Source organism: Ursus maritimus, unplaced genomic scaffold (assembly GCF_017311325.1).
Source record: "Ursus maritimus isolate PB19 unplaced genomic scaffold, ASM1731132v1 scaffold_5, whole genome shotgun sequence".
In the NCBI taxonomy this organism is placed as follows: Eukaryota; Metazoa; Chordata; class Mammalia; order Carnivora; family Ursidae; genus Ursus; species Ursus maritimus.
In genome coordinates, this window is record NW_024426663.1 from 37,698,505 (window position 1) to 37,718,999 (window position 20,495).

Below are 20,495 nucleotides of genomic sequence, written 5' to 3' on the forward strand. Positions count from 1 at the left end.
AAAAAAAAAAAAAGCCTTAATTACATCAGAAATACTTTAAGTTTTTCCAAAATCATTAAAATTTCTTTGTTTAGGGTTTCTTACTTCAGTGGCCTGTCTCCAAACATAACTCCATTAAAAGCAAGGGCCCTTGGTACAGAATTTTGGTCTGCAAATTCCACAAAAGCAAACCGAGTTGGCTGAGTCTCATCACCTGCCATCCGCACAAACTTCACTTCTCCAACTTGTTTAAAAAATTCAAGTAGTTGATCAGCTGTTGTTGTCTGAAGAAACAAAGTCATGCTTTAATAAAGTATATTCTTTTTTAAAAAATTAGGTAAACATTACTTTATCAGTCACTATCACTTTGAAGGAGGGGGAAAGAGTAAGAGGTCCTATCGCCCAGTTTTTTCTTAAATTAGTTACCTGGGAATTCAAATTGCCAACATAGACTGTTCTCCTAATTTCATCAATTTTGGAAGGATCCACATTTCCCATAAGTGGTGGCTGTGGTATCTCTCCAAGTGTTGCAATGTTGGGGTCTAGTGCTGCTGCTGGTATAGCTCCCAAACTGCTAAGGGAAACACCCAACTATAAATTAAAAAAAAAAAAAAGAAAGAAAGAAAGAACACATATTTTCTGTTAGTATCAAAGATTACTATTCTTTAACCTTAAAAAAGAAAACGATCAACTCAACAAAATGGAAGGTGACTAGGGAGTACTAACTTTAAGCCAGGTAGATGTCTGAATTATTGAGAAGGAGGTCACAGTAGTTCTGCATGTAGTTAGAAATACAACATAATTCTTAACTATCTGGGTATTTTAACTACTTTCAAACTTGAAACTAAAAATGAACAGTCAATTCTCATTATTCACAGCAGTTATGTCCTATAAAGTTGCTGTATGAATATCAATGCCAATTTCACAGATAAAGAACAAGACTTACAGAAGTTAAGTAATTTTCCCAAAGCTACTCCGGTACTAAGTGGTAAAAGCAAGGTACTACTATGCACGGACTAAAACTGAACCAGGGACAAAGTTTACCTAAGAAAAGAAACCTGAAAAACTGAACTTACATATACTTTGACGGGAACAGGACAAAACCTTTGAATGACTTTTCATAACATTACTAAATTCAGTTTTTAGTTCAAGCATTAAGGAGTATGTTTTTAATGTGAACTTAAACTAGGAAAGATAGAAGATCTCAACATTTGAAAATAGAAGACTTTACAGAATTAATGAGAAGACAATCCAAGGGGAAAAAAAACTACCACTTTCATTTCCATTTATGTGATTTAAGAAAATTTTGAGGGGCGCCTGGGTGGCACAGCGGTTAAGCGTCTGCCTTGGCTCAGGGCTTGATCCCGGCGTTCTGGGATCGAGCCCCACATCAGGCTCCTCCACTATGAGCCTGCTTCTTCCTCTCCTACTCCCCCTGCTTGTGTTTCCTCTCTCGCTGGCTGTCTCTATCTCTGTCGAATAAATAAATAAAATCTTTAAAAAAAAAAAAAGAAAATTTTGAGCACTGGGGCACCTGGGTGGCCCAGTCAGTTAAGCATCGGACTCTTTATTTCAGCTCAGGATTGTGAGACAGAGCTCCCCATCAGGCTCTGCGCTGGGCATGGAGCCTGCTTAACATTCTTTCTCTGCCCTTTCCAACCCCTCCCTTTTCCCCTACTCTTCCTGTCCAAAAAAGAAAGTAAAGTTTGAGCACTAATTATATGTTACAAAACTAATATTGAACAAATTCTATGTAAAAACACTTCCTAAAGATGAAAACATAAGTTGATGAAACAAGCATCACTTACACTTGCCACAGAGGCCTGTGTATGGTCTTTTTAAAATGTCAAATTATGTCTTACACGTTGCTTAAAGCTAATCAATGGCTTCTATTTACCTTTTGAATAAGATTCAAATTCCTTTCCATGGCACAAAAGCCCTATAATCAGTACACTACCTATCCCTCCAATATCTCAAAACACTACCACCAGCCCCATTTCCTAAGCATCAACTATACTGTCATTCTGTACCTCGAAGACACAAGTTTTTCCCACCTGAGGGCTTTTGCTTGGCATTCCTTCTGCCAAAAAACTCTTCCTCAGCTTCTGCCAGCCAAATCCTTCAAGCATCAGGTCACCCATCCCCTCCAAAAGGCTTTCCCTGACTTTATATATGAAGCTTCACTTACTCTCTACCACATCACTGTTTTCTTCATAGTACTTACTACAATCTGTGGGATCTTAGATTTGTTGCACAGCATCACTGCTTCAAGTTATCATAAAGTTGTATGAAATGTCTTAATTCAAAAATGGGTGAGTGGTCTATGAAGCAAGGCTACCACCCTCTGAGCCTAGTTTGTCTCCATAGTTTGCTTACGTATTGACGCTCCTTTTCCCCCCCACACCTTATCTTCTTTTTTTCTTTTTTTTAAGATTTTATTTATTTATTTGATAGAGAGAGAGAGCCAGCGAGGGAGGGAACACAAGCAGGGGGAGTGGGAGAGGAAGAAGCAGGCTTCCAGCGGAGGAGCCTGATGTGGGGCTCGATCCCGGACCGCCGGGATCACGCCCTGAGCCGAAGGCAGACGCTTAACCGCTGTGCCACCCAGGCGCCCCTCACACCTTATCTTCTATGGTATAAGGTACACAGATGTTTGAAGGTCACTACATTTATTTTTTTTTACTGTGCAAGAAAATTATTACATACCATTAAGTTAAATCACAAATATGACTCATTATTTATTAGTTTTGCATGGATTTAAAGCATTCAACAAGCCTTTCCAGGTACTCCCAGTTATCAATCACTCTGACCTGCAAATTTTCTCCACTGGTTGCCAATCCCTCTGACCTGCAAATTTTCTCCACTGGTACACTATACATACACACACATACACACACACACACACACACACACACACACACACACACGGAATGGGCTTTTCCAAATCATCTAATCCAACCCCTTTGCTGCTTCTCAAACTTAAAAGATCATTCAGCTACTTTTTAGAAACTTTTTCCTGTCTCTTCTTTTTACTATACCATTCTGCTATACCTATACTATTTAATTTGGTAGTCACTAATCCCATACAGCTATGTGAATTTTAATTAAAATTCAGGGACACATTTCAAGTGCTCAATAGGCACACGGTGCCAGTGGCTACCACACTCAATAGTGCAGATACAGACATTTTCAGCATAGCAGAAAGTTCTATTGAATGCAGATGCTCTGTAACAATACAATTACCCTTCTTTTGATTGATTAGTCTACTTTCTAGCCCTGGTAAGAAACCTAAGTATTTAATTACTCTTTTGGTCTTCAATGGGTTAAAGACGACCTAAGCTCCTGATATAACACTTTTGCCTTCTGACATAGAAACCATGGCCTCCCTGAAAATGAAATGTTCTAGGCAAAGGATGAGTAAGTACAAAAGCCCTAAAGCAAAAAAATGCTTGGAACGTCTAAAAAACAACAAAGCCAGTATGGCTAAAGTAGAGTACACCAGGAAAACAGGTAGGAAAAAGGTCAGAGAGGTAAGCAGGAATCAAGTCACAATGGGCCAACCTGTCCCGTTTTCTAATTAAAATTGTTCTTTATAAATTAAATTTCAAAATAATACATGTCTACAGCTGAATTTAGAGAAAACCATTTCCCCTCAAAGAAGATAGCAAAACAATACTTTCTGAAAAAAAGAGAGTGATCCAGGAATTAACATGTTAAATTATACCAGAACATAACCAAAATAAAATTTTCTAGAGAATTTCTAAAAAGCTTAACTCAAAACGATCAGATGTCAAATTAAAAGTATTTTCCTGGGATGCCTGGGTGGCTCATTCGGCTCAGGTCATGATCTCAGAATCATGAGATTGAGACCTGTCTCAGGGCTCCTCACTCAGCTTGGAGTCCACTTGGGATTCTCTCTCTTCCTCTGCCCCTCCCCCCACTTACACTCTTTCTCTCTCTAAAATAAATATTTTGAAATAAAATATTTTATTTAAATATCTTTAAAATAAAAGGAGGATAATCTGTATGGTTCAGTCAGTTAAGTGTCCAACTCTTGATTTGGGCTCAGGTCATCATCTTGGGGTTGTGAGATCAAGCCCTATGCTAGGCATCACGCTGGGTGTGGAACCTGCTTAAGATTCTCTCTCCCTCTGCCCCTCCCCCCCTTCTGCCCTCCCCCATACAAACATACATACATACATGAATAAAACACTCCCCTAACCAAAAAAAAATTAAAAATAGAAAGCGTTTTCCCACCAGTGATCACAATGCAGGTCTCTAGCAGTACAATATCATGTTAAAAAAAGAGCTACAATTTTACACTTCAAAGTTTCATAGACCACTTTTATAACTTTGGTAAATTAACTACCATCAAAGGGGCGCCTGGCTGGCTTAGTCAGTAGAGCCTGAGACCTTTAATCTCCAGGTGAGCTCAAGCCCCACAGTGGGGGTAGAATTTACTTTAAAAAAAGGGGGGGGGGTGCCTGTGTGGCTCAGCTGTTTGGGCAACTGCCTTCAGCTCAGGTCATGATCCTGGAGTCCCAGGATTGAGTACTGCATCGGGTTCCCTGCTTAGCAGGGAGTCTGCTTCTCCCTCTGACCACCCCCCCCATGCTCTTTCTCTCAAATAAATAAACAAAATCTTTAAAAAAAAATTTTTTTAATTAAAAAAAGGTGGGGCAGAGGGCATGGCTGGCTCAGTTGGTAGAGCATGCAACTCTTGATCTCAGGGCTGTGAGTTCAAGCACCATACTCGGTGTTTAGAAATAAAATCTTGAAAAATACAAAGAAAAAAAGTATTAAAATTAACTACTATCATAAAGCTAATATTAGTTCTCTCCCTAATAATCCAATACCACAAAGCTAAGCTACAACTTGCAAGTAAGGTGAGGTTTATATTTTGTCTTACATTCATTTTTGAAGAAAAATGACCCTTCTTTAAAATAAATAGGACAAGAGCCCAGTAAGAGCAAAATCTTTTCTAACCCCTCTTAGAAATCACAAAGGAGGCATCAAATTCCTATTTAATTGTACGTAGTTAATGAAAAAATATTTTTACCACGTTTTTACCTTGTTACATTTTCTCAGTACCAGACAAATGTTTCTCTGAGATATCTTTTCCCATTACAAAGCTGTGGATCATTTTATTTTATTTTACTTTAGTAGATGTAATCCTCTTGAACTGGGAAATATAGTTACCTAGATTTTTCAATTCCCCATATGATCTAAAATGTTGAGTTTCAATAACTGATTCTCTAACGAATAATCTATTTTAGTTCTCAAATTTAAACGAATGCCCAACTACTTCAGAAGTAATTCCAAAAGTCAGTTTAAGTCAGTGATGACGTGGGGGGAAAAATTAAGTAGACATTAAGTAGAAAAATTAAGTAGACATTTTGAATCCTTTTCATTAAAAAAAAAAAAAAGATTCAAAATAGAAATAATTTTCTAAGCTCTTTTTCAAATCATTACACAATTCAACATAAATCTCTTTCAGATGAGGGTGTGTACTACTTACTGTAGTCAAGGGATTTGGGGTCGGTATGGGAAGCAAGCCTGCACCAGGCATTAGACTTGTCATGGTTGGAGCAGGAGCCAATAAAGAGAGAGCTTTGGATTCCTCTGGAATTTTACCTGCAGAGGCAAGTTCCAAACATTATGGAAAGCAGAAACACCACACAAACTTTACACTATGATTTTACAATTACCCTTGCACTTAAAAAATAATAATAATAAATGAATCAATCTATCAGATCTGTACAAAGAAATAAATAAGAACTTAAGTCTTTCCTTTTATCCTGCTCTACTAGGAAAAATAAAAGTGAGCAAAACTTCAAAGACTAACAATCTCATTAATGGAATATTATTTTAAAAATTGAATAATGTAGACAATTATTTAACACTTTGAGCTATGGGTCACCTGTACTGGAAACTTAATGTTCATGAACCAAACGATATCAAGCATGGACGCTTTCCCAGGACGGTGTTTTCGCGGTGATCGAAAGTTGTGTTACACATGACAACCGTTCGTGTTGGCTGCATCACTAATAGCACACAGAACATCAGATACAGAAAAGAAGAACATTTTTTAAAGTTTAATCCCCAGAAATGGCAAATAACCAAATTAGTCAAAAAAAAGAAAAAGAAAAAACAAATATGTGCGAATTGAAATTTGTTCCTTAATGAGTGCCCCTATCCTGGTTACTAAAACTACCTACTGGTGATGCAAACACTTTTGATAACCTTCCAATAAATTCCATTCAATTTCAAGTAGACAGAAAAAAACAAAAGCCTACTCCATGCAATCAGCTTCAATTTAAAAGGAAGCCTACACCCATCCAGTTAAAAAGACATCTCACCAACTAGATCAGAGATGCCTAAAAGAATCCAATTCCAAAGAATATGCCTTGGGAAACTACTAAAATTTTTGAGAATCACTAACGAAAAAAAGTTCTGTCTCAGAAAATTTCTTAAAGTTCTGACTTTTATGTATACAATTTACGTATACTTATCTGAAGAGGGGTGGTTAAGGCCTAAATGTCTTGCTTATAAACATCTTAATTGCCTAATAAAAATGACAGTAACACTAAAATAATCTTAGACACTGAAAAGAAAAAAAAAATCCCTACAACTAAAAAATGAAAAATTTACTCTAAAGTTCATCAATTTGCCATATTTAATTACTAAACTCTAATCAATTAACTTTGATACGAACTGCAACTTTCACACATTTTCCTTTTGTGTCCTCTCTTACTGCCCCCGTTAAAATTATTTCTTAAAAAGTTCATTACATGTATCTATTTTAAAAGTACTACTTATAGTTACGTGGTAGTTGGCTATACATTTCCATTATGGAGTCCTCAAAAAATAATTTAAAACACAGTGTACAAAGTTACACTAAATTGGAAACAGCATATGGAGTAAGTTTTCAAAAGCACCATGCTGGATTTTAGAAGTACAAATTCTACTTAAAACAACCAGATGTGGAGGGATAAATCTCTAAACAATATTATCTGGATATACCTCTAAACATGGATGGAATTCAAGACAGCTTTTAAATTTTGCTTTAAATAATGGTCACACCTTATTGATAGGAACAGAAAAATTACATTTGATTAGCTTTAACAAATGTCTACTTTTTCCTAAATTTTGCAACATCTAAGTCTACATTAATTTACTAATTTCAAAAACAGTTATTTTATTATTTCAGTGTTAATTCTGCACAAGCACAGATTTTTTAACATGCATAAATAAAAGGTAGGTAGGCCTTACTGAAGACATCAAATAACAATTTTTTTTATTTATTAGTTACTGATATTAACACATGTATCTGTATACCCACCTATATATACTAAGCTATTTAGACTGCTACCAGACCCATTTTATCTGTTATAAATAGGTATTATTTATAATGCTTATAAAACCTGAACACATCTTGACAAATCGACTGAGGTCCTGTTATGTAAATCTTATGCTTTGTCACCCTAATTTATGCACCCAAAAAACTAAGAGTTTCAATTTATTAATGCCCCCAATTTAAGATTACTTGTCAAATAAATAAGCAAAACTGCCCATAAAAGACAGTGTAGAAAGACTACACAAAATAAAAAGTATTCAACACAGGCAAAAAGATGAATACTTAACATTACACTTCCACTTTTGGCTTAAAAAATATATCAATAGGTTGTCTGACTCTCAAAGCCTCTCACAGTAGTAATAAACTATTATAAACATTAAGTCTAACTGTAAGCACATTTTTTTCTTATTCTAATTACCATTAAAGATACTTTAAAGAAAAAAGTTCCATTGCTTAACTCCCAAGATAGAATTCTATCAAATTTACCCTCCAAATACTACCAGAGTATATACAAAAACATAAAACAAACAAGCATTCAGCATTTTTCCCAAACCATACTCCTCAAAGACGACTGAGAGGAAAAACATCTCTCAGAGTATTAAAATTAAAATGCTAGTCCTAACCTCAGAATCCATTCAGAAGCTAGTAATACCTGAAAATATTTCAAAAAATTCAAGCAGAGAAATACACACACCAAGTAAGTTTTCAACCAGTTTCTCAAATATCCATTCCCCACACAGGCAAGTAAAAGTCTTTGTAAGCCAAGGAAGTAAGTTATTATCTATAGTAAATAACTCAAAAAAGTGAATGTCTCTGCTTGTCCTCTACCCCTGGATTATTCTAAGAAATTACTTTTCCTTGAGGATTCTGTATGCCTAAAATTCTAAGGGGGAAGGATGAAAATTAGAAGCTAACAGTTGGTTTTTATGAAAGATGTAGATTTTGGAGAAAAATTGAAAAAACGTTGCAACGTCAGAAAATGTTCCTAAGAATTCTATCAGTGTTTTAGTGTTTCCAGAACAAAATGTACTGTGCAGTCTATAAACACCAATTAAGACTCACGCTGAGCTTCACAACACTGTATCCTAGTTTACTATGAAAATTTATTTCACTCTAAGATTGAGCTCTGCTAATCATCTTCCAACATAATCTGCAAAGCAATGTTATGAACCCTTAATGGAATACCATTTACAAAGAACTGGAAAACCAGCTCACAAGTTAAAGTGAAAGAGATTTAACAAAACAAAAACAAAAACAAAAACAAAAAAAGGGACAAAATAAAGAAAAAGAAATGAAATTAAAGTAAAACAATAAAAAACAGAGACAGGGCGTCCATCTTCTGCGGTTCAGACTCCGATCTCATTTCCCCAATGAAGGTTTCACTTGACGGCAGGTTTAGTGGCATGGCAAACAATGCCTAACTCAGGCAAGTGTAACAGGTCTGCCTTGGCCAGTCTAGTCATCTAATAATGCACAAATATCACATAGAGAAAACATACAAAACCAAATTAATAGTCAAAATCCATCTACCAGAAAATGTGGACATAAAGTTATGACTGATGATTAGGCTTGACACCCTTGTTATGTTTGACCTTATCTTTTTCTAAGTGTTAACATTTATAAAAAAAGAAATCTGAGATGCACGCAACAACAAAAAGAGGTCATATCTGGACAAGTATAATGAAAGCATATTTTATTTTGAAATGGCATGTTTTATTAACAATAGCTAATGCTTAATACGTACGAAACTCTTACACATCAAACATTACTTATAGAGCTTAGGATCTTGTTATAAAACTGCATTACAAAAACAGCACACTGAAAGAAAATGAAAAAACTTTTCTTAAAACTGTTTCTATGTTTTTCTCATTTCTTTCACAATGCTGTTTCTATAACATCAAAGAAAGAATGCAACCAGTGAAGTAAATAGAAGAATGCTTACAGCACCCCATCTCCTCTAACAGAACTTACTCCACTGGAACTCTTTCCTTTGGTTTATTTCAAACCCACTTTGCTATCTTTTTCAGTAGAACACATGACTACTTTGCTTGCAGTGCATAATCAGTTCAACAGCTCACTGTAACATTCCTCAGATTCTATAAGGTTATTCGGTGGTATTTAGTTAAACTAATGAAAAATGTGTATCTGAATGTTTCTCTAAGACCAAATATTTTATCAGTGTTCTAAAATACTTACTTAAAACTAAACTTCAATAAAAATGTACTTAAATTTTCATGTTCAAAACCAGAGAAACTGTCTCAAAATGGCAATATTAAAAATATTCGAGAGCTATTATAATAAATGTGTATTTATTAAGCTCTATTAAGTAAAACAGACAAAAAAGAGAACCTTTACATGCCCGTAACCTTGAACACTTATGACAAATCACAGTTTGGGCTTCTCAAATATATGAAAAATTCTATGGAAATATACCAAGGTTCCAACAAAGCAACAATGATAAAAATTCTTCCTTCCAATTCAGTAATGAGCTAACATAATACAAGATCCTTCACTGTTGGTGGCATAGTTTTCTGATGTGATTTAATATTCCCATTTAATAAACCTTCTGATTTCTTTTTTCCCATGCAGTTTACCTGGTGTGAAACTGGTATGAACTTGGTATGCAGAACTAAACCATTTACCAGCTCTTTTCTCACCTTGCTCTCCAATTCTGGACTCACTGTCCCCTTACAGATCAATAGATAAGGACAGATTCAGCAAATAATTAACTTTAATCCTTTTTTATTTTACCTACTCCGTTCTAACCCCCAGGCATGGGAAAAATACTTTCAAATTCATCTGAAAAAAAAATCCAGAATGTCCTATTCTGGGACTTCAAAACCAAAAGAATGGTACCTACTGTATCTAACTATAATGTTTTTGACATCCCAGAATAGGCATTCTGAAATAAGCATCAAACTTTGAAAGTGCAGCACTGTGTACCACATATCAAGTTATTTTAATATTAGCCCAGTTTTTAAAAGAGGCTTTAAAACATTACATATGAAAGCTCCTTAAGTTGTTCCAGGTAAATTTTTTACGTTGTAAAACAGTTACCACCATCCAGCAGGGAAAACATATTTTAAGGACATTTAAATTGTAATAACCTATTCTAAAACCCATGTACACACGCCACAGCGTGTACCCTAAATAAAAGTAAACTACACACCAGAACTGTCAAATTCAGAACAGCCTATTATATGTGAATGGCTCTGTAAACAGAAATAACTAAAAAAAATAAGTATTAGTAATAATTACCTCTTAAAGCAGGTTAAGTCTTAAATTTATTTAATAGCTATAAGGTTTTTGGCCTTGTTCCCTTCAACAACTATTTCCTTGATGGAAACTTTGGAAAATTACTTTCCATGATTTTTCTTCAATTACCCATGCCACCCCCCAAGAAAAGCAAGTCATTAAAAGAAAAAAATAAATTCCAGTTGCATAGCAATCACAATGAATATGCAATAATGGTCTCAATGACAAGGTGAACTACCTTAGGAGGATACTTTAGAGATTAAATTATGAGTATTTTTCTTATAAACATAAATACCACTTAACCCCAATTTGGCAAAATGCAGTTTTTATTTATGTGAGATCATTAATATTGTATACACAGGGGCAAAGGCTCACTTATTTATACATTTAAAATAATTTCCCCTACCAATTAAATATTTTAATTTCAGAAAGCTTTGTTTACAACTTGCAAGTTGACTATAGAAAGCCAAAGCAAACAAGAAGTAATTCATGATTTTTTTTAAATGTTTGGCTATTAAATCTCAAGCATACATAAGTAATAAATTAACCATTATATTTTATAATTACATAAAAATTCTTTCCTTCTCCAAATTTCATTCTTACACACACACACACACACACACACAGTGTACTACCTACCTACCAATTTCTAGGAAAGCCAAAGGTAGTAACACACAGGACACAGATTAAAATAATAGAAAAAAACACATGAGATACCAACCTTCTGCACAAGGTACAACTATCAGAGCTCTGTCAATAAAAACCGTGTTAGTTAGATGCTGGGCCACGCCAACACTTGATGGGTCACGAAACTTAACATAACATACTTTGGAAGAAAAAGCAAGAGGTGCGTTGCTGCAAGATAAAAAGAACAACAATTGGACTAATAAACATTTGGTTGGTTTTGTCATTTTCATCTGAAATTTCTTTCTTAGATCTTTATATAATCTTACATAATCAAGACAATAATTTTTATTGCTAAGGATCATTAACATAAAAAAAAGTTTTACATTTTCAAGTTTTTAAATTCCAGTTAGTTACCATGTTTGTTCCCTGTAATTAAGAGTCTGTTTCTTGGTTTTCCTCCCTCTTTCTCCCCCCCCATTTGGTCATTTGTTCTGTTTCTTAAAATTTCACGAGCGACATCATATGGTATTTGTCTTTCTCTGACTTATCGTGTGTAGTAAAATACTAAACTCCATCGATGCCATTGCAAATGGCAAGATTTCATTTTCTTATGGCTGAGTAATATTCCATTGTATTTATACACATCTTCTTTATCCAGTCAATGGACACTTGGGCTGTTTTCACATTTTGGCTATGAACTTTGGAGTGCATGTATCCCTTTGACTTAGTATTTTTGTATTCTTTGGGTAAATACCTAGTAGTGCAATTGCTGGGTGGAAGAGTAGTTCTAGTTTTAACTTCTTGAGAAACCTTCATACTGTTTTCCAGAGTGGCTGGGCCAAGCAAAACTTAAGTCTTTTCATGGTGATTTACCTGCAAAAGTTGACAGCAATCTAGGAAGGCCTATACTCTTACTTGTAAAAACTGGAAACGTAAATTGATGAGTTCTTAATAGCAGTGAAATGGGAAAAAAGCAGATTTAACTCAAAAATGTTCAACCAGTCTATCATCTATAAGCAAAATTTTATTAAAGTCCCAATCCTCATGACTTCAAATTTTGTAACCACTTTCAACCCTTCCTGATGTGACTCCCCAGGTTTTAGATCACTAAAAACTTCGCCAGAGTCTTCCATATAGATAACACAGAATTAAAAATTAAGGTCTTTCACATGTACTAGAGACTGCTTCAAGCTAGGCAGCATTGTGATTTTCCAGACTAAAGATTTTACAAACAAAATTTTACGTATTTTATATGGAAAAGAGCATACTCTTCTAAATCGTACCAGATTCAGCTTAATCTAGGTAGGCCTATATATAGTAAAAAAAAAACCACACAGAACAGATGAAAGCAGTTTTTCCAGAATATGAATCTATTTTGTTAGACTGGAAAATATACTATATTCACTGATCATTTTTTCAATCTGTCCAAGATTATTTTCAATTAAAGTATAAAATTGTCTTTAGCAAGAAAAAAAAATACCCAAACTAAATATATACCTAATAAAGAACACATAAACTCCTTTAAAGCACTGATTTTTCACACTAAGAAAAAAGTGAGTTCATCTGAAAAATATCATCTTTGCCTTATGCAGTAACAATAATTTAGTTTACAAATCAGTCAATAAAGTTGACCATAATCCTAGCCCTAGTAAATAGCAAAGGTGAGACTTAAAGTCTATCTAAATTCAAATCTCGTACAATCTGAATCACTCAACTAATCAAGAATTTTAAAAGCATTTTAGGGGTGCCTTGGTGGTTCAGTCGGTTAAGTGTCCAACTCTTGATTTGTGCTCAGGTCATGATCTCAGGGTTGTGAGACTGAGCCCCACGTCAGGATCCGCACTAGACATGAAGCCTGCTTGAGATTCTCTCCCTCCCTCTCCCTCTCAAAAAAAGAAAAAAATAATAATTTTAAAAGTATTTTAATGTACTATTTAATGAGCAATTCCAAATATTAGCCATTTTTAAAATAACAGTCTTCACATAAAGCAACAACTCCATCTTGATAATCATTAAACATAAATATTTATGCTATTACCAAAACATATTAGTATTTAGAACTTGAAACTATTTACATTATTATTACCATAACTAGTCAGGCTAATAAAAGTTGACAAAATGAAATTACCTCTTTCTCACCCAACCCAACTCAATTCACTCCTGCCTAAGGCTATCCAATTCAGGCCTCAACAGGCCCACTTCAATAATGCCTACTCCTCACCTCCCCACACAAGTATCTAAGTCAAGCACTTTATGAATTTGTCACTGAGGTAAAAACAGTCGTATCCACACTTAACTCACCTTTACATTACCAAATCTCCAATTTAGGCCTCTCTTGAGCTTTAGACTCCCAGATCCAAGTGTCTGCTGGAATATTATACCTTGATGGTCACAAGGCCCACCCCAAAAAGTTACTGAGTCTAAAATAAATTCATCATCCTTCTTCCTCACCAATCCTGGTCTCTGTCCTATATTTCATCCCTCAGTTAAAAATACTACCATATTACTCAAGTCATAAATCTAAGAGTCATTAAATGTAACCATCATTAGTACCATTCACTGAATACTTCCAAATTTCTTCTGGCTATGTGGTAAAATTCCATTTCTTTGTTCTTTGAAGTCAGGTGTGCCCAAGCAATTTGTTTTGGCCAACTAATTATGAGCAGAACTGATATTCAGGAGCTTTAAAGGGTCATTGCTTGGCTCTTTTCCTCTGCCACAGTGACCAGCAACATTTGAGAAATGGGTGGCTGTTACACTGGCTTCTTCCTAAAGTGAGTGACCACAATGAGCAGAGTTCCCTACTCCACAAGCTTAGCATAAGAAATTATCTGTTTTTACAAAACTAGTAAGATTCGGGGGTATTTCCATCCTTGACCCTTCCCTCTTCATCCAATTGGTCATTTAATCCTGTGAAGACTACATCCCAAATATTTGTCACATTAATTCTTTTATCATTCTATCAGATCTTAATTCAGGCCCTCATCATTTCTCACCCAGATTATTACAATGGCTCCTAACCAATCACAGTGACTCCAATCCCAATTCCTTAAAAATGGTCTTTCACAAAAGCTGCCAGAGTGATCCTTCAAAACTGTAAATTTTGTCATGTCATTCCACTGCTTCAGTTTTCTCAAAGACACCCTTCTGCTCTTGCTTGATCATCTAAATGCTCCCCAAAATCCAAGCATTAGAAATACTTGTGGTTTCCAGAACACATTCTGAATATTTGGGCCATCTTTCTACATGTTTTTCCATTTGCCTATGATATCCTACCTCCCTTTTTGAGTGGTAATTTCACTTTTCTTCAAGACTCAAGTTTCCAAGTCTTCTGGAAAGCTACTTAAAGATAGCAAAGTGATTAAGTACCTCTCCTCTATGTGCTACCAGGACATTCTATACACTTTTAGCACAGCCTTATCAGTTTTCTTAAGTGAAACCCTCAACAGATTTTGGAAGCCTCTAGACACAATTGATTTGCCACATGACATAAGGACCTATTTTACTGGCTAACCAACAACGTATAATTTGGGTGGTTTGATCAAATCAACTTAAACAATCAGATTCTCTCTCTTGGGCTGAAAAGTCACTTAGACTCAGGGCTTGGGCCAGACGCCAAAACACTGAGTCCAAAATAAGTCTGCAAAGAAAATAGAGCAGATACAGGGAAACAAACTGAGCAGACAATAAAGCCTCTGAGAAAAGGCAGATAGTCGCCTTCAATGCTGATTATCTTTCTGGTTTCCAGTCCCAGTTCCCATGAGGCCTATTTGTACTACAGTCTTTATTTCAATTTAGGAAAATATCCATCTTCTTAATAATTTTATCTCTTCTTGAGCTAAATTGGATAGCGCTGTTTCTGTCTTTTGCAACCAGCAACCCCCTCTGAAAACACCCTGTAATTACAATGAGCTACTAAAGCCCTAGCAATTACAAGTATACTCTCTTTTAGCACTGAAATCTTCAAGAGCCTAACAAACCGCCACTGAAACTACACTCCCTAAATGGACAGATACTTTTGTGAAAGAATGGAAACGTAAATAATCACCTTTGAAAACTAAAAACACATTTTGCAATACCCCTACTTAAACCCACATCATTTCAAATTTAAAACATCTAGAGGAAAAGGAAATATATGAGACTGGATGGTAAAGCAACTTCATGTTATAATAGACTACCAAGATTTGAGAAGTCCAGAACTGGTTAAGAAAAGGCTGATCTGTGCAGACCAAGCATTACCATAGGCGTGTGGACACTAGGCATAGCTATACCACTGCTCTAAAGAATTTTCTTTATCTTCATCTCCAATTACCTTTCTTAAGATACAGGATAGAGATCAACTTACATTTAACACTATTTTATTATGAACATTACAATCTAAAATACAGTACAGTGGCAAGCCTAAATACAGAAAATGAATTTCTCAACAAATGTGTATTTATTTATAAATCATTGTTTCCAAATTTTATATTTACGGCTTTCGTTCTAATACATCTAAACTTTTAAATAGATTTACTTTTTTAAGTTAAATAGAATTATCATATTTAAGTGTAATTTTGACCTAGAGTTTTAATTTTTAAAAGGGTGTTGCATATTCCAAATGCTTCTAAGGAAAGCAGCAGTAGCCAAATATAGCAAATTTTACTTCCACCTCATTTGTTGAATCAAATTTTCTTTTTTCAAATATAAAACTTTCTAGAATAGTTTTTCCAAAAAAATCAGAATTTCCGACTAGGAGTTTAATACAGAAATTACAGAACCAACTTTTTGAGCATCAGTTAAATTTTCTAGGCCCTATTTGGTTATTTTGTTTTTCATTAAACATGGTGATGGCACAGTACAATCTTTTTTAAAAAGTCAAGTGGTACTAATATATCCAGTCTTTTATTGTAGGATCAAAAAGGATAAAATCCAAAGCATGGACAAAGTACACAAACTTATGTATAAAAATATTAACTGACACATACTTTATAACAGGGCTTCTCAGCAGGACTCTAGTGTACTTTGGATGGCACAATTTTTCCTTATGTTAAGATCTTATGAATTACTGACACTTGCCCACCAAATGCCAGACGGCACTCCCATCAATGCAAACAATCAAAGATACATTTTCAAATGTTTCCAGCTAAAATCCACTGACTTAAAACACCAAAACAAAGGAACCAATATAGCCAATGACAGAATTTGAAAAACACACTTAGTACATAATTACAGCCTTTTAAATGTTATTACTATAAATAAGACAAATATGAAAAAATACTTATTACACATTGAATGAAAAAAGTTCACCATCAGTGTATAAATCCTTTGATTTTACTACATTAAAATAAGCACATATAAAAAGGACTGCAGGCAAATATATGGAAATGGAGAGAGGATCGTTAAGTGGTGTTTCTTTTTCTGTATTTCTCATAAAATTGCTATATTGGGTCTATTAGTTTTTTTAACTAAATAAATTAGTTGACACATTTTTCCTTGCTTATTAATACTTTTGAAGACCAGAGAAGTGAAGAAAACCAGCAAGCAAAAAAATCAACACAGGTGTTAATGTGACAAATGCTGTTAGAAATCAGGACCGGATTACCCTTCGGGGTTTAGTCACTTGAAAGGGGACACTGGGAAAATGCTACGGTGCAGATAAGCCCGATGTGGGTACTGATTTCACAGGTGTGTTCACTTTGCGGAAATTCACCAAGCTGTATTTTTACCCAAACTTTTCTGTATGTACAGTTCACCTAAAAAAAAAAGTGACTAGAAAACTACAAAAGTTTCTTACTGCCGTCAAAAGGATTTCATGACGTGGTCTTCATTTGTCGTGAAACAAGTGAAAACAAAAATTCTGGGTATTTATCATCCAGCACACAAAAAAAGAGCACAATTAAGAATTTTTAACATGGGGAGCCTGGGTGGCTCAGTCATTAACCGTCTGCCTTCAGCTCAGGTCATGATCCCAGAGTCCTGGGATGGAGCCCCCATCAGGCTCCCTGTTCAGCGGGAGGCCGCCTTTTCCCTCTCCCACTCCCCCTGCTTGTGTTCCCTCCCTCACTGTCTCTCTGTCAAATAAAATCTTAAAAAAAAATTTTTTTAACATATATAATGAATGTTCACACTAATTACTGATGTTTAAGAAGAAACTGAATCACAGCCTCATTCCAAGAGTTAAATTTAAAATGTGAATTTTCATATTAGCAAATGAATTCTTAAAAGGTTAATGAGAAATTGTTTTCACACTTTTATTTTATTATTTTTTTAAGATTTTATTTATTTATGTGACACAGAGACAGCCAGTGAGAGAGGGAACACAGCAAGGGAGTGGGAGAGGAAGAAGCAGGCTCCCAGCGGAGGAGCCCGATGTGGGACTCGATTCCAGCACGCCGGGATCACGCCCTGAGCCGAAGGCAGACGCTTAACGACTGCGCTACCCACCCCCCACACACTCTTTTAAAGAAATTTATTTCCAAATTTAAAACAAATGAAATTCAACTCAGCTTCCAAACATTAATCATAAAATACATAAAGTTCCGAGACACTGCAAAACAGTTTTCTATCTTCAATGCAACTACTACTACTGCACTGTTATCCATTTCAGCTCAAATTTGCAAATACATCTTTAGTATAAAAATCAGGTTATGACAACTTCATTACAGAGCAGAAAACACGCTGTTAGTAAAGCATGGCAATATTTTTGAAAAACAGTAATAAGGGATTACACTTAAGGAAAAACTGATTAAGAATTCTGCAGGGCCCATATGTGCTCTGTTTATGTTACAATTTTACAAAATGTATTAGTTTGTGACACACTAACTCCACCATCCTTAAATAAATAGCTTTTTATTCTCTTTGACTTTTAAAGTCCAAGTAATTAACATCTGATTTCAAAAACCAGCCCATTACTGTGTCAGATAATAACTGGTAGCATACAGCCACCCATACCCTGGTTTTAACTATGAAAGTGGTAATACGTTGGCGCTGAATATTCTGTGACATATTTCTTCTACCTATGAGACACCTTATTACCACAACCTTGAAAGCAACGTTAGTTTACAAAAGTTAATGTGCAAAATATTTTACTGCTTGATTTCAATTCTTAAGGGTATAGCACTCTTCCAAACACTTTTCAATTCTTAAAAAAAAAAAAGTTCTGAATGCCGAAATGAGATAGCAGAAAGCATTTTCAAAAGTTAAATAACATATTCAAACTATAAATGCTGTGGCTGGTCAATAAATATGTATATGCATGCACTTATGAAGTATTCTTGACAAAAATGTATTATCTGAATCTTATCATGTAGAAACAATTTATAATAGCCCAGATTAAGAATCATTGTACAAAACATACTACAAGACAAAATGTGAATGTCACGATAGATTTTTAAAAAGGTGACAGGGGACTGTTCTGGATTAAAGGAGGTAACAACCAAATAAAATGGGTGGTTTCTGATTATATCCTAGACCAAAAAAGGAAAGGAAAAAACACATGATTATAATAACTGGGAAAATTTAAGTATGAACTACTTGTTATACCTTACCGATGTTAAATTTCTTAAACGTGTTAATAGTATTGTGGTAATGTAGGACATTGTACCTGTTCTAGAAGAGATACATACTTAAATGTTAAGGAATAAAGTCATGGTGTCTGCAACTACTTTGAAAAAGATGGGAAGAAAGAGTTTAAGTGCAGAGGGTGTAGACAGCTAGAGGGGGAGACAGAAAGAACTCAACTGGCAAAGAAGGAATACAGGTGAGGGAAACGTGGGTGCTATTCTTGCAACTTTTTCATATACATTAAATATTTAAAAACAAAAAGGAGAGGGAAAAAAACTTTAAGAAGTAAAATTTAAACATCCAGATACCAACTTTTACCAATATCTATGCCGTGGCAATGCGATATACTTACAGATAGAAACCGAAAGAAAAATAGGTCTACATGCATCATCATGAAATAAACCAAAAAGTCAAATACAGGTTTTTTTTTTTTTTTGAAGGAAAGAAATCCTGCCAACTACTAGCCCTTCCTTCAAAGGATATTGACACAATGAACAAAATACTGAGATTTTAAGCTCTACCCTTTAAAAAAAAAGTGCGTGTAATAATGTGAACAACCCACATCCCTTACAAATTTTGAGTAGATAGTACTATACAAGGAAAATCTTACTTCAAAATACAGTACTTGGGAAGTGGCCGCGAGCTGGAGACTTTTAAATAGAGACAGACTTTTAAAGCATACAGCAGGGATAATCCTGCACCGACTAATACTTTTTATGAAAGGCTTAGGACAGTGTGACCTTCAAAGCGGAAATTTTAATCCGCTGCCAAAAGGGCGAATAGGCATGATCTTTAACAACATGGATGGGCTCGGTCAGATTAACCAAGAAGATGCTAAATTTGTGAACACCGTCCTGGGCAACAAATACAGCCCTAATTCCAACCTGTCACGAGCCGCAGGCTTTCTCATCAGTAACAAGGGCCTGACACTAAGGCCCTAACAAGTGGACGGTTTCCCCGGCGCGGTCTTTGCGATTTTCACATTGCAAAAACGCTAACAGGCGTTTGCCATGAGGACTATTCCGGGCCCACCTGCGGCCATCTTAAGTTCGGGAAGAAAAAGGAAAAGGGGGAGGCACTGAATACGAAGACCCGACGGAGACCACAAATCGGGGATGCACGAAAAAAACAACTTCTCTAAATTCTAAGGGCTCGGTGCAGAGGTTAACCCCCGCAGTCTAACTAACAAGGAGAGCAGGACCTCGGAGCCCCGCGCCCGGGTGCCCTAATCAAACATGGGCACCAAGGTAAGCCCGGGCGGTCACATGACGGGCACCGCGCGCCCCCGTCCGCGCTCTCCCCCACGCCTCGGTGCCCGAGGTCTCTATGGCGCCCGCGCCCCTCCCCCAGCCGAGCTCGAGCACTTACTCTGGGGGGTAAAGCCGCAGCTCCTCGATTTCTCCTAGGAAGGAAAAAAGCGTCCGCATCTGCTCGCTGGTCACCGCCGACGACAGATTGGTCACCTGAATCACCGCCGTAGGGGTAAGGCCGAAGCCTAGAGCCAAACCGAAGCCGCCACCGCTGTTCATCCCGACCCGCTGCTGCTGTCTCCGCTCCCCAACGTCTACGACGCGTCAGCGACGGAGCCGGGAAAGCGAAGCACGCGCGGCCGCGAGCGCGCTCCCGCTGGCGAATTCACGGCGGCGGGCAGGTCTAGCCGCCCATTCCACAACTCCCCTGCTCCCAGGGCTGCGCGCGCCTGCCGGAAGCGTCGCCTCGGCAACCCGGCGAG

General features: G+C 36.1%; 1 protein-coding gene across 3 annotated transcripts in view; it reads right to left on the minus strand.

Annotated features, from left to right (window-relative positions):
* Positions 1 to 20,438, minus strand: part of SREK1 (splicing regulatory glutamic acid and lysine rich protein 1) — a 41,664-nt gene extending 21,226 nt beyond the window's left edge. For 2 of the 3 annotated variants that reach the window (XM_008691348.2, XM_008691347.2), the window contains exons 1-5: positions 20,132 to 20,438; positions 11,313 to 11,446; positions 5,498 to 5,613; positions 406 to 570; positions 85 to 263 (exon numbers count right to left, since the gene is read on the minus strand). In XM_008691348.2, coding sequence (XP_008689570.2) covers positions 85 to 263; positions 406 to 570; positions 5,498 to 5,613; positions 11,313 to 11,446; positions 20,132 to 20,292 — 755 coding nt within the window. In that variant the 5' untranslated portion in view covers positions 20,293 to 20,438. Of the gene's footprint in view, positions 1 to 84; positions 264 to 405; positions 571 to 5,497; positions 5,614 to 5,899; positions 6,024 to 11,312; positions 11,447 to 20,131 lie in introns of those variants that run through there. The other variant, XM_008691349.2, reaches the window with a different exon arrangement.
* Between the last annotated feature and the right edge of the window lie 57 nt (positions 20,439 to 20,495).